The sequence below is a fragment of the Sceloporus occidentalis genome, unplaced genomic scaffold (assembly GCF_023333645.1).
Source record: "Sceloporus occidentalis isolate IW3139 unplaced genomic scaffold, rSceOcc1.0.p SCAF_3, whole genome shotgun sequence".
Lineage (NCBI taxonomy): Eukaryota > Metazoa > Chordata > Lepidosauria > Squamata > Phrynosomatidae > Sceloporus > Sceloporus occidentalis.
Genome location: NW_028316983.1, coordinates 75,347,016 through 75,361,695, shown reverse-complemented (window position 1 = coordinate 75,361,695; position 14,680 = coordinate 75,347,016). Strand labels below are relative to the sequence as shown.

Below are 14,680 nucleotides of genomic sequence, written 5' to 3'. Positions count from 1 at the left end.
GGTATAGAAATGTACTTGCTATTGCCATTGCTATTGCTCATTTCTGTACACGTTTTTCTCCACTGTGATGCCCTTCTTGTTCAGTTCTTGTATTAGGACCCATGAAAGCAGAGGTGAATTTTTTTTTAAAATGCCCAAGTAAGTAAGGTTTTAAAAAAGGCAGAGACCGGTGTAGAGGTCCATTCTTCTTGTTGCTTGAACTGCCAGTCATCTCTTGCTTATAGTACTTCTTAAAGGCTTAACAAGGACCTCAGCTCTGGAACTGCCTTCTTCACTGTCCTTCTATCAGTAGCAAAGACTTCTTTATTTCAACAAGCTTTTAGAACTGAAAGTTTTTAAAGAAAGGACTTTTAACACAGTACTTTATTATTTTAATTATGTATTCTTTTTAAAGCACTTTTTTATTATACTTAATTGTATTGTTTTAAATTGTTTAAATATTATGAATATTAATTCTTTTGTTAATTGATTTTAATGCTGGTCTTTTGTATGTTTTAGCTTTATTGAACTTCTTTTAATTTGTAAGCCTCCTGGATCCCCAGATTTGGGCAGGGTATAAATAAGGGCAATGGGGATTTATGTATGCATATGGTTATGATGCTATGCACTGGATCCCTTTACTGACACCCCCCCCCTCCCATCTGCATTTACCAGGAAGAAGCCACACCAATTGATGGAAGTCTGTGCCTTTTGATCAGGAAGCATCTAACTGATACTCTCACCCCTTCACATGAACAATCTCTCATGCTGCCTAATCTCTGGGCAGCAGTAAGGCCCTTGTGCCCAAGATCACTTGGGCAAATGGAGGTAGGGCCATCATCCCACTGCTTCTCTACTGACAGGGAGACAGATTTCCATTAACTGGAGATTTCAGTTAACCGTCTGCTTCCCAATAAGTGCAGATTGGGTGACTTTCATGGCCCCTAAACTAGGGGCTATAGAGCAGTTGTGAATATGAAACAGTCAAGAGAGTATTACTCTAGGGACTTTATCACATGAAGGAAATCTGGGGTTGAAAAGGGCATTTTGCCAGAACATTCGTGCAATCACGGCAAAGATTTTCCCACAACATTGTGATTAAAGAGAACTTATTCCAGGAAGAACCAGGAATGTTCCAGCAACAAATTATTCATGGGAAAATCCCGTGAATGATTTGTCGCTAGAACATTCCTGGTTCTTCCCGGGATAAATTCTCTCTAAGTGTGATGTGTGGGAAAATCTTTGCCACAATTGTCCTGGGAAAATGCCTTTTTTAAATCCCCAATTTCCCCCATGTGATAAAGTCTTAATTGACACATTCCTAACTGCCCCAACAAGATTCTGGACATTACATGGTAGTAGTAATAGCAGTCAGAGTAGAAATCAACTTACCTGTCTTTTTTAAAAAAAGGAGATTGTCATTTGATAGCCCAAAACTTAAACATTTGTTCTCAAATTATTTTAATAAAGAACCAGTTCAGTCTTCTCTCACTCTCTACTAAGCTCTCTCTTCTCCCATCCCATATTAATTCCTCTGAAGTTTCAGATTCACATTTTTTTCAAGCAAATGTGTATCCCATTAAGAGAACGCAAGACAATCTGAGGGACAGGAACAGGTGGAGGCTTCAAAAGATCGGGTGAAAGATCAAATCGAAGCAAAGTCATGGCAAGAGCCACTTTCATTTCATTCATGGCAAACTGCTGCCCAATGCAGTTCCTAAAAGAAAAGAAAAGAAAAGGGAAATGGTTACAAAAGCTTGTGCATAGAAACATATTCTCAAGACTTAAACTTTCTGTAGAACTCTTTTGGCCAAGAGGAGCTGCAATTTGGAATGAAAATTTGGAACAACTCAGTTCTTTCAAGAGATATGCCAGAATGGCCTTTCGTATCTGCTGGGGTTTAGTTCCAGGATGACTGTGGATATCAAAATGTGTGGATGCTCAAGTCCCATTATACAATGGATTATTAAAATGGTATCCTTTATACAAAATGGCAAAACCAACATTTGCTTTCTGAAATGTTTTATAAATATATTTTCCAGCTGTAGATGGTGGAATCCGTGGATGCAAAATGTGTGGATATGGAGGACTGACTTTATATAATTTTGTTCATGCTGCTTTGATCACTTCCCTGGAGGGGAAAGTAGTTTGCCCTTCTCCTCCAGCTTAATTTGTTGTTGTGTGCCTTCAAGTTGATTCTAACTTATGGTGACTCTATCACTGGGTTTTCATGGCAAGATTTGTTCAGAGGAGAGTAACTATTGCCTTCCTCTAAAGTAAAGAGGTAGAGCCATAGTGGCATAGTGATTTGAGTGCTGGACTACAACACTAGAGAGTTTGATTCCCAGCTTGTCCATGAAACCCACTGGGTGACCTTGGGTAAGTCACATGCTCTCAGCCTCAGGGGAAGGCAATGGCAAACCTCCTCTGAACAAATATTGTCAAGAAAACCCCATGATAGGTTCACCTTATGTATGTCCTAAGTCAGAAATGACTTTAAGACACACAACAACAACAACAACAAATGGTAAAGAGGTTGAGTGTGCAGATTGCCTACCTCTGATCTAGACAGAGATACCAGGTCAAAAAATTTATTCTAATTTACATGTATCTTACAAGGTTTACCTTGGACCAGCAGAGAATGGCAGGAAGGCATGGGAATTTCTGCTGGATACATTTTCAGGTGTAAACCTCTGAGGATCAAACACCTAAAACAAAAAGATTCATTATTGTTAAGAAGCCTTTTTGAGCATTTTAAATACATATATGTGTATGCATTTTCTATTTTTTTCTCCTACTTTTGTTGCTTCAATTACCAGAGCAGGAGAAATGAGCTTTTGACCCACCAGATATTTGGAACTATGACAGTAAAAGTGGTGTCTAACTGCATTATTTCTGCAGTGCAGATTAGACTCTGACTACTGAAAGGAATTGCAGTTTTTCTCATCCAAGATGAGAAACAATATTGAAATGGGAGTTGTAGAGTTGTGTTGGGCAACTCTTTGGGGTGGGGGGGGGAATCCTTTGGCCAAAGGATAACTATTTCATGTGCAAATACTTTCTTCACCATAAATCTCCATGTGAAAATAATTGAAAAATCCACAAAACTATCAGTCCTGCCTTGTGGAGGGAGAACTGTGGAAATTTGGTTCTTGTGTGTGAGAACAAAATATGCAATGATTTACATCCCTAAACTGCTCTTTTCTGGAATAAGAGTGAGTTGCTTATCTAGGGCTGCATCCACACTGCAGAAATAATCTGTTTGACCCCACTTGGGGTCATGGGTTAATGCTATGGAATGCTGGGAAATGTAGTTTGTTGCAGCACCAGAGCATCAGAATGCCAAGGACACATACCTCTGGATCTTTCCATATGCTGGGGTTCTTGTGGATGAGTTGAATGCTTACTGCAACCCAAGACCCTGAGAAGCAATCAATGGTGAAAAGAAATTAAGATGTGTTATACACTCTTGGATGTCAATAACAGCTATTACAGGCTCAGACTGATTGCCAGTGGTTTAAAGTTTTGTTAGTAAGCTACCCTAGACATTGAAGAAATGAACTGCAAAGCATAATTTTTTAAAAAATAAATAATATTGAATGTATTTAATAATACGAATAGAAAAAATAAGAATGAATGTACTTAAAACCATGTAAACTTCTCTTTTCCATCGGTGTGAATTCTAACAATGTTAGCCTGTGCTGCCCTACATTTAAAACAAACAAACAAACAAACAAACAAATTCTGGTTGTCAAAATAAAACAAAATGAAATATACCTTCAGGCAAAGTCTTTCCATCAAAAAATGTAATAGGTTTGGTGAGTTCTCGGGATACTCCTGGCACTGAAGGGTAAAGGCGGAGGCTCTCTTTAATGCATAGTGTGCAGTAAGTCATCTTGCTAAGATCATCCCTGGGCAAGATCAGAGAGAGAATTATTCAAAAAGGAAAACCTCCATACAGGCAGGCCAGATCATATGTTGGGTGCATGTTCCCCAGCCAGATTCCATTGTACTGTTGTCCCAGGGCTTGCCTACATTAGTTCTATACCCCAAATTCCCTTTGGGCTGACCACATGGTGTTTACACCACACAGATCCAATTGTATCTGGGCTGTTTACACAACATCTGAACTCAATTAAGGGTTTCCATCTCTTACCCTGCATTTTAAAACCTTACCTTTTGCTCTGGATCTTCTAGAAATCCCTGAGCAAAATGTGGCAACAACAGGAGGCTGCTGGTCCCTCAGCATCCCTGTTAAGTTGTTTGGTGGACACAAGTCACTCTGGCCTTGTCTGATGTTAGAATGGAGCTCGTTGCCTTATCTGACCTCACAGCAACTGACAGTTGCAGTGCTAGCCACTTCACAGGGACCACAGCCACCCGTCATCTTCAGCAGGTAGGGGATAAATTCAGGGGAAATGTGGGGACCAGAATATTCCAAAGGCAGCCCAAAATATTCTGGGAAGTGTAGACAAGTGCTCAGCAGAAATTTTACCAGTGCTTGAACCATCTTAACATTCAGGTCCTATCCATTCTCAACACTAAGACCACAATTACTGAAACAGAATCAAGAGTAATGTAATACCATCAATAGCATATCTATAGCAATTCTGTCATCGCCCATCAATTACAACGTCGCACAGGAAAAGCCATTTATGGATCAATATGTAGCTATTGCAGAAACAACAGATGAGCACGATACTCAGTGCCCCCCTTCTTCCATGAACAAGACAGCAGCAAACTGCCAAGTAAATAACACCTGTCTTGCAATGTAGTGCTATGGAGTTATCTAACAAGCATATAGACAGGGATGATTCACTGGACATTATACACTTGGATTTCCAAAAGCCTTTTGACAAAGAACATCACCAAAAACTCCTCAGGAAACTAAGCAACCATGGGATAAGAGGGCATATCTTGTGCTGTATTAGCAATTAGTTTAAAGAACAAGACATGAAAGGTAGGCATAAATCAAGTCTCAGAATGGAGGGAATTAAACAGGATATCCTGCAAGAGTTTGTACTGGGAATGTGCTTCTTAACTTTCTTTAGAAATAATATGGAGTTATGGCTGACACCTGAAGTAGCCCAATATGCAAATTATGTTGCAATATTCTGGACTTCATAAAAATGTGTGGTGTTTACATTATAGAAAATGTATTATATATGGATAAATATTGTGTATATTATATGAAATAAAGCAAGTTGTCTGTTGGTAGAGGGATCAGAATGTGGATTGTTGGAAATGAGTGGTGACTGGTTCAGTATTTGTGTTCGACAGTCAAATAGGGTCAGAGAGTTAAGTAGGAAAAAGTTAGCAGGGACAAATGTCAGAATGGTCAGGGCCAATTGATCAGAGAGTGGAATCTGTGATGTGTGTTTGAAGAAGGGTAAATTAGAATAAGTATATAGCTGTATAAATAACAGTAGGTATTAACAGTAGATAAAACACTGTATTGTAAGCACATGTGTTTGAACAAGTAATTGTGAATAGTTTCATTATCTACTCTTAAATAAATGATTTTGTATATGCACACACACTTTATGGGATTGCTATGCTGAATTTAAGTTCCCAGGACTGGGACTCAAGTTATGGATAAGGCCAGGCAGAGTGGTGTCCCCACAGATCCTGAATTACTCAAAACAGTGGCAGCTGATACAGAAAGCAGGAGCACCCCTTAAGTGAGTATATGAATTCAACAAAATGCTGCTCTTTCCTCCACACTCTCCCATCCACCTCTGCTCATCTCCCCAATGTGTTGCTGTTGGTTGTTATAAGCCTTCAGGCTGGCTCTGACTTATGGTCACCCTGTCATAGGGTTTTCTTGGCAAAATATCTTCAGAGATTTGTCATTGCCTTTCTCTTGGACTCAGATATTGTGACAGGGATAAACAGGGATTCAAACCTCACGTATAAGTCAAGGGCAGTTTTTCAGGCCAAAATCATGGATTTTGATATGACCCGTGGATAAGTCGAGGGGATGTTACAAAAGATCTAAAGGGGAAAACAAAGCACCACTTCCCACTCTACATCTCTCTCTCTGAACCTCTCTCAAGGGTCACAGTATCAGCATGGGGAAACAAGTCTGGGTGCATACACACACACACACCCCTCTTTGCATCAGCATTTGCAGACTCAAGGCTTGCAGGAAAAAAAAGAAGACACCAGCCTTGCCTTTACATGGCTTGGGCCCGAGTTACTTGAGGGACCGCATCTCCCCATATAATCCGCACACACAGAACAACCGAGAAGAACTTGTTGGAAATTCCACCTTCTAAATATGTTATTACTTCCCAGATGGCCTTCTCAGTAGCGGCCCCACAAATCTGGAATAGTCTTCCCGATGAGCTCCATCTTATCACCCCCCTGGAAACATTTAAAAAGAGGCTTAAAACCCTCCTCTTCTGTCAAGCCTTCCCCCCTGGAAAATGAAGTCGTGTACTCTGATCCCATTGACTCTCTACCTCACCCTATTGATTGATTGAATGATTGCTTTTAGATTGTAAATTGTGTTTAGTGCTCTTGGTTTTATCTATTTTATGATGTTTTTGTAATTGGTTTTAAACTCTATGTAAACCGCTTTGATCTTTTTGGAAAAGCGGTATATAAATAAATAAATAAATTATTATTATTATTATTATTATTATTATTATTATTATTCTGTCTATAGTTCTATTCCAGCACTTAAATTACTACACCACACTGGTGCATCTTCCTGCAATAAAGTCTTGCCAGCAATAGTTGACCATCACTAGTCAGTACAGGTTGAATCTCCCTTATCCAAAATGCTTGGGACCAGAAGTGTTTTGGTTTTGGAATTTTTTGCATTTTGGAATATCTGTATTTGCATCTACATACATAATGAGATATCTCAGAGATGGGATGCAAGTCTAAATATGAAATTCGCTTATATTTTGTATATTTCTTACATACCTAGCCTAATATTTTAAAATAACTTTATGCATGAAACACATGCAAAAAATTATTTGTGCATCAGAAATGCACACATTTCTGTGCATCAGAAAGCAAAGGTGTCACTATCTCAGCCACCCACTGATTTTTTTTGGTTTTTGGAATATTTTGGATTTCAGAATCCCGGATAAGGGAAATTCAACCTTTATCATATTCCTGGGCCAATGCATAGTTCTGCTCTCCTACTGCAAGGTAAATTCATAGTGATCCTGCCCTGCCCAAAGGATATACTGTAATTCCTCTTATGTTTCTCCAAGAGATGTATTGCATTAATAACAAACCTGGCAGGGAAAGGGAAAACGTTGAAGCTCTTCCATTCGTAAAAGCATGGGAGAAAGTGATAGAAATATCTTTTTTAACAAATGGATTTGTCCAGTTTGGCAAAAAGGACACTTTTGCCTCTCCCACACTTTTATGACTGGAAGAGAATGAAAGTGCTTTGACATCACCCAGAGACAGGCAAGATAAACAGGCTTCTTTCTGTTTCCCTGCCGGGTTTGTTTTTAATGCGATAAAGCTCCAAATATACTTTAGCATTTCATTTCAACAGGAGCCTTTAGTATGAAACAGAAAATATGATGAAGAATATCAAATCTCTTTAGTTTGTAAAGTACTACAGTAATGCTGAAAAGCCCTCACTTAGTCTGAGGGCAGAGCCACATAATTATCAAAAAGAAAAGGCTGCTACTAAAAACAATGGCTGCTCACTTCTATAATGGAAACCTACCTCATGTTTTGTAATTACTATAATGACTGCATTTAATTTCTATTAAAACAAAAATCAAGAATCATGGGATGCCTAGCAGGAACAACGGGAGATGTCTGTATATACATTTGTGCTCATCAGAACCATGATGGTTATCTCAGCAATTAAACATGAATCCTTACCACTCAATGGTGCCACGCTCCCCCAGGATGGATTTTATCTCCTCCCTACATCTCTGCTGATGCTCTGGGTTCACTGCAAGACAATACAGCAACCAGGAAATCCCACTGGCTGTGGTATCATGGCCTTCGAACATGAAGGTGTCCACTTCAGCACGTATATCTTCATCAGATAGTCCAATGCCATTTTCATCCTAAACAGTGACAAACTTCAGTAGTGGTAGAATATGGTCCAGAAATCCATATTTCTGTCTCTCATTGCAGTATGAAAAAACTATACTGAAGTAAATATGGGCGATACTGCATGATTCACACTATATGTTGTCACAGAAGATGTGTTTTATTAACACAGAATGGGACATTAGTACTTATTGTGAAGGTTCCTTCTAGTTTCACATATAGAGGCTTCCAACAGTGTGTTAATTCTTCCTATTCAGTACACTGATGACACCCAAATATGTTTCTCTGTGTCTCCGACTGATGCAGTGACTAGGGATGGCATCTCTCCTCTAAATGCCTGCTTGGAGTCGGTAATGGGCTGGATGAGGGAAAACAAACTCAGTTTGAATCCAGAGGAAACAGAAGTGCTAGTGATAGGTTCTCCCGGCCCGGGGGGGATATGCAACGGTCAGAAGCACCTGCTATCAGCTTCGGCTGATACGCCAGCTGCGACCCTACCTAGGCTGGGGGGACCTTGAAACAGTGGTACATGCCCTGGTAACCTCTCGGTTGGATTTCTGTAATGCGCTCTACATGGGGCAACCCTTGTACCAAACTTGGAAGCTTCAGTTAGTACAGAATATGGCAGCTAGGCTGGTCACTGGACGCTCCAGGGCCGACCATATAACACCAATTTTGTATGATCTCCATTGGCTGCCTGTTCGCTTCCGGGCACAATACAAGGTGTTAGTTATAACCTATAAAGTACTAAATGGCTTGGGCCCAGGGTACTTGGAGACCACCTCTCCCCATATAATCTGCCCCGCACACTCAGGTCATCTGGGAAGAGTTTATTGAGGATCCCTTCTACAAGATATAGGTCAACCTCTCAAAGGGTATTTTCCATCTTGGCCCCTGGGATCTGGAACACCCTCCCCGAGGAGCTCCGCACTGCCACCTCCCTGGATCTCTTTAAAAAGAGTCTGAAGACCTTTTTGTTTCATCAAGGCTTCCCTGATGTTCCGTGATATGTGTGCCCCCCCCCCCCCATATGATTAACATCTTCGAGTATATTGCTGGCTTTGTTTAATGTTGATTTTATGTATACTGTGCACTGTTTTGTAAGTTTTAATTATCTATTCCAATTTTTATCTTGTATTGTATTGTTATTGCAATTGTTGTACACCGCTGTGATTGAATGGAATAGCGGTATATAAATAAATTTTATTATTATTATTATTATTATTATTATTATTATTATTCACTGGAAGGTAGGAATGATGTGACTTTGTGAGGAGGGATTTCCCTCTGTAGGCTCCTCCTGTTTCCTGCCTGAGCTTGAATACACTAATGTGAGCAGGACAGAAAATAATGAAGTGATCAGTTGATGAGACCAGAGATAAGAGGTTGGGATAAGTACCTCAGCTCAAGGGCCATCATGGTGTAGCAGTTTGAGAACTGGACTATAACTCTGGAGACCAGGGTTCAAAACCCCGCTGCAGCATAAAAACTCACTGTGTAACCTTTGGAAAGTCATACTTGTTCAGCCTCAGAGGATAGCAACATGCCAGTATTTTTTTAAAAATGTATCTTTTAAAAAAGAGCTTCTTTCATATGTCCATTTTAAATAACCCCACAGAATTCCTTGCTTTCTGTGGATAGCTTTATGTTTCAATTTCCTGTTGGAGCGATCAATCGGGAAAGGTATAAGAAGAGGAACAGTGACAGACTGAGCAAAGAAGAGACACATTGATTTACTAAGGGGCTGTGCAGACAGTCCCAAAAAGGCAGCCTCCAGCTGCCCCTTTTACAACCCGATCGGGGCCGCAGCAACCACACACCGTTGCCCAGATCTAGCCTTTGCAGGGCGCAAAAAAGAGCTGCAAGGGTGCAATAACCGTGGTGACTCAGCTTTACAGCACTTCTTCAGCACTGCATCATGGATGCAGCACTGGAGGAGCGCCGTCACGCAGTGTGCCTTGTGGTGCAGTGCCCAGCATCACGCCACTCTGGGGATGGAGAAGGGGCATGCATTGTGTAGACCATGACTCTGCCCCCAACCCGGTCTTTAGGATATCAAGAAAGATCAGGAAATAGGCAACGTGTGAAAGTTTGATGATATATATGGCTAAACTGGGCTGGTGATAATAGCAGGGTCTGAGTCAAGAGATTCTATTACTAAGGCTTCTGTTGGTACAAAGAACTGTAGCCAGAATCTTAGGTGGGATACAGATCGTCCAAAAAGGGCAATCTGCCACCGCCTCCTTTTCCGCCAGCGGAAAAAGAACCCACAAAAAGTGGGTTCTTTTTGTGGCGCATCTCTGACACCCGAGTGCACCAATGGCGCACTTGTGACATCACAAGTGCGCCATGATGTGCGGACGCTAAGCGTCCATCACGTCAAAATGGCGGCGCCCGTGTGTACAGGGTGCTGCCATTTTAACATACGGAATACGTCCTAGGGTTAGGGAGCATCTGAATGGTGCATGCTCCCTAACCCTAGTATCGCCGCCGCCATGCTACATTTTGACGGTCTGTAATGGGCCTTAAATGGAGCTGGTTACAAGGATCATACTACTCCTCTGCTCCTACAGCTCTGTCGGCTGCTGTCCTGTTTCTGGGCACAATTTAAAGTGCTGGTTATGACCTATTCAGTCCTATACAAATTAGGTCTAGGCTATCTGACAGACCATACCCCCCCCCCCGCATAAACCTGCCTGGACTCAAGAGATCCACATGAAAGGCCCTTGTTTTGGTCCTACCACCTTTCACAGGTATAGTTGATGGGAACATGAAAAAGAGCCTTCTCAGTGGCTGCCCCTGGACTTTGGAGCTCCCTCCATAGAGAGACGAGAATGGTCTCCTCCTTGTTGGCCTTCTGTTAGCAAGTGAGGACTTTGTTTGAAAAAAAAAATTTAAACAGGATTTTGGAACTGATGGTTTTTAAGGAAGGGGGCATAAGAGGGCGATATATGCTTTTAATTGTAGTGTTAAGTTTGTTTCATCTTTTTAAAGTTTATATTCTAAATTGTTTTAACATGGTAGTTTAATTCTTGTTCTGTCTTTTATTAATTATATTGTAATCATTTTAAATTTAAGCCATCCTGACTGAATGTAGAAATAGCAGCTGGTCTGAATCAAACTCTCATTCTTCTATGTCAATAATAAGGTACACATATATCAAGAAAGAAAACCAATTAATATATTATCAGTTGTTCCATGGAGACAAAAGGATTCCAGTATGGAAGCTGAAGCATATATGCAATGTTTTTCTGGTGTTATTTGTTCTCTGCCCTTCTCAGAATTAGGAGATAAACTGCTACTGTTTGTATTATAAGGAGCTCCCAGACCTTCAAAGAAAACTTCATGTATTACAGTGAATTACAGTAGTCTAGCCTCAGGGCCACACAAGTATGGAATTATTTTCTATTGCGACTTACTTTTGCAAAGAGAAGTATGTCAAGAAAATCCAGGTATCTCTTTTGTTGGATCTTCTGGAGTTCTTCCTCATCCCCTAGAGACTCCTTCCTTGCCTTAATGATTTTTTCTGTGTTGAAAAGTGAGTAATATAACAATTTACTGGAAATTACAAGTTCACAGAGAGATGGGCAAAGGTTAATTTCAAAGCAACAATATTATATAATTGAGAAACTGTCACATGGGTAAGAGACTGTTTGCTGAAAGCCTAAGAACATTAATATGCCTATGAACCATGACACAGCACCATGCATTAAAAGATATCATCTGCATACCTTAAACAGAATGAATGAAAGAAAATATTTCAAATACTAAACTCTAAGGGGCTGTACAGACTGTCCCTGAAAGGGTGGTCTGCAGCCGCCTCCATGTTCCCCAGATTAGGGCCACAGCAACTGTACGCCATGGCCCCGATCTGGCTTTTCCAGGGAGCAAAAAGGAGCCGCAAAATGCAGCTTATTTTTGCGCCCTGGAAAGGATAGCTCTGGCATCATGGCTTTAAGGTGCTCTTTTGGTGCTGTGTCATGTGGACTCAGCGCCAGAGGGGCACCATGACACCATGCGCCATGTAGTGTGGCGCGTGGTGTCACGCTGGCCTAGGGGCAGAGCCAGGGCATACATCATATGGACACCATGCCCCAACTCCATCCTCAGGCCAACTTTTCCTACCATTCTGCACAGCGTCTTAGTGCCCTCACATTCAAACTGGGAGGACATTCACACTAGATCAATCTATACAGGGAATACTTAGGTAAGTAAGCAAGATGTCATGATCCAATATAACCACTGTCTCCTGTAGAAGTCATATTCAAAGAAGCACCCAGGTTAGTCTGTAACAGTTTACAAAGGGATCTTGTAACACCTTTCAATCTGAGACAAAGAGGTTTGTAGCATAAGCTTTCATAGATTTCTGACTTTACCACACAAGGAAAGAAAGTCAAAACAGATCAGGAGAGTAGTGACTTTCTCTATGCCACTCCGCATGATGTTGTAGCACTTCCATTCTCTTCCCGAGAGGAGATAGTAATCAAAGCATGCTGGCAAAATTTGTTTGTTAAAAGGCTCACTTTGATGACCATTTCTCCTTGGGAAGAAAATGGAAATGCTACGATGGCATGTGGAGCAGCACGGAGAAAGTCACTATTCTCCTGACCCATTTTGCCTTTCTTTTTTCATGTGGTAAAATTCTTGGCCTACTTCATCAGATGCCTGAGAAATGAAACAGCTTGTAATTATGTCCCAGTAAAACATTTACATTAAAACAGAAATTGCAAATTAGATCATATCACTTTAAAAAATAATCACCAATCAATATTCTTCAGCATTCCTAACTTGGACTAACTACCGTATATACTCTACTATAAGTCAACCTCATGTATATGTCAAGGGCAAGTTTGGGGCATAAAATTATGGATTTTGATGTGACCCATGGATAAGTCGTGGATAAAACTTAGGGGGATGCAACAAAGGATCTAAATGATGAAGCAAAGGAAAATGATGCCAAAGAACCTACAAAATTCTGGAAGGCATAATTGTTTGTGCTCACCCTAAAGCAGGGGTAGGCAACCTGTGGCCCGCGGGCCGGATGCGGCCCAGCGAGGCCTTGGGACCGGCCCCAGCCTGGTCCTGCCGCCGATTGCCGCCGGGGCCTTTGGCCTCTCGTGTGCAGGGGCAATTGTCTATAGAAGCCTCAGAAACATGCATTTACATTAACATTTTTTAAAAAATCAGCAAATTTTTTCACGTGTCCTCCACTTTTTTAAAAAAAGTGTACACAATTTGAAAATTTTGTCCTACATTTGTCCCGGTTTATTTATTTATTTAAATTTTTTAAAAAAATATTTAATAATTTATTTTTTTGGCTTCGGCCTTCCAGTTGTCTGAGGGACAGCAACCCGGCCCCCGGCTCAAAAAGGTTGCCTACCCCTGCCCTAAAGGCTGGATGGATGAGAGAGTGGGGGGGGGGGTGTCACTGCTTCCAGGACATATTACACTCTTAACTATCACTAGGGGATGTTTCCCTTTTCTATGAGTCGACCCAGGTTTTTGGGGTAAATTTTTTGACTAAAATTTCTAGACTTATACATAAGTATATGCAGTAATTATCTTTCATATATCTCTCTGTGGTTTGTTTCTAATTTTTCCTGGTTCTGTTTATTACTACCTCTCTTTCCCATTTTTTCTAAAATGAGTTTAGGCACTTATTTGTTCCTGGGGCTAGGAGCAGCCTAACACAGTACAGTGGATCCTCGGTATACGCAGGGGATCCGTTCTGGACCCCCCCGCGTATACCAAAATCCGCATATGCTCAAAGCACTATTCTGTCCAATGGTGGCGCGCGTGCACGTGCGCCGCCATTGGACAGAAAAGTCCCCTTCCTCTTTCCCCCTCCTTCCTAACTTCCCTCCCTCCCTCCCACCTACCTACCTACCTAAAACTAACCTACCATCCCTCCCTCCCTTCTTCCCTCCATCCCTCCTTACCTGGGTCGCCGTGCCGCCGCCGCCGCCTCCTCGCTGCTGCTGCCGCCGCCGCTATAACTGGCCCGGATGCAGCCTGGAGGTCTCTTGGCCTCCAGGAGCAGCACCCAGCCGTTTTGTGGCGGCGGAGGCCGAGGCCGCGAGGGAGAAGAGGCTTGGCCTCATCCTCCTCGCGGCCTTGGTCTCCACCGCCGCAAAATGGCTGGCTGCTGCTCCTGGAGGCCAAGGGGCCTCCAAGCTGCAGCCGGCTCTTTAAGAGAGGCGGCGACCAGGGAGGATGAGGCCTGGCCCCGTTCTCCCTGGTCGCCGCCGCTGAGGAAGAGCCGGCTGCAGCTTGGAGGCCCCTTGACCTCCAGGAGCAGCAGACGGCCATTTTGCGGTGGCGGAGACCGAGGCCGCGAGGAGGACGAGGCCAAGCCTCTTCTCCCTCGTGGCCTCGGCCTCCGCCGCCACAAAACGGCTGGGTGCTGCTCCTGGAGGCCAAGAGACTTCCAGGCTGCATCCGGGCCACTTACAGCGGCGGCGGCAGCAGCAGCGAGGATGCGGCGGCGGCAGTGCGGCGACCCAGGTAAGGAGGGAGGGAGGGAGGGAGGGAGGGAGGGAGGGAGGGAGGGAGGGAGGGAAGGTAGGTTAGTTTTAGGTAGGTAGGTAGGTGGGAGGGAGGGAGGGAAGTTAGGAAGGAGGGGGAAAGAGGAGGGGAGGAGAGGGACTTTGTTCCTAATGGCGGC

At 42.4% G+C, this 14,680-nt stretch overlaps 1 protein-coding gene across 2 annotated transcripts in view; it reads right to left on the bottom strand.

Moving 5' to 3' along the window:
* Positions 1 to 1,218: 1,218 nt before the first annotated feature.
* Positions 1,219 to 14,680, bottom strand: part of LOC149316248 (cytochrome P450 4B1-like) — a 41,034-nt gene continuing 27,572 nt past the window's right edge. For both annotated transcript variants that reach the window (XM_089515088.1, XM_089515087.1), the window contains exons 7-12: positions 11,436 to 11,542; positions 7,840 to 8,030; positions 3,757 to 3,890; positions 3,336 to 3,400; positions 2,605 to 2,687; positions 1,219 to 1,696 (exon numbers count right to left, since the gene is read on the bottom strand). In XM_089515088.1, the coding sequence (XP_089371214.1) occupies positions 1,528 to 1,696; positions 2,605 to 2,687; positions 3,336 to 3,400; positions 3,757 to 3,890; positions 7,840 to 8,030; positions 11,436 to 11,542 (749 nt within the window). In that variant the 3' untranslated portion in view covers positions 1,219 to 1,527. The remainder of the gene's footprint in view (positions 1,697 to 2,604; positions 2,688 to 3,335; positions 3,401 to 3,756; positions 3,891 to 7,839; positions 8,031 to 11,435; positions 11,543 to 14,680) is intronic.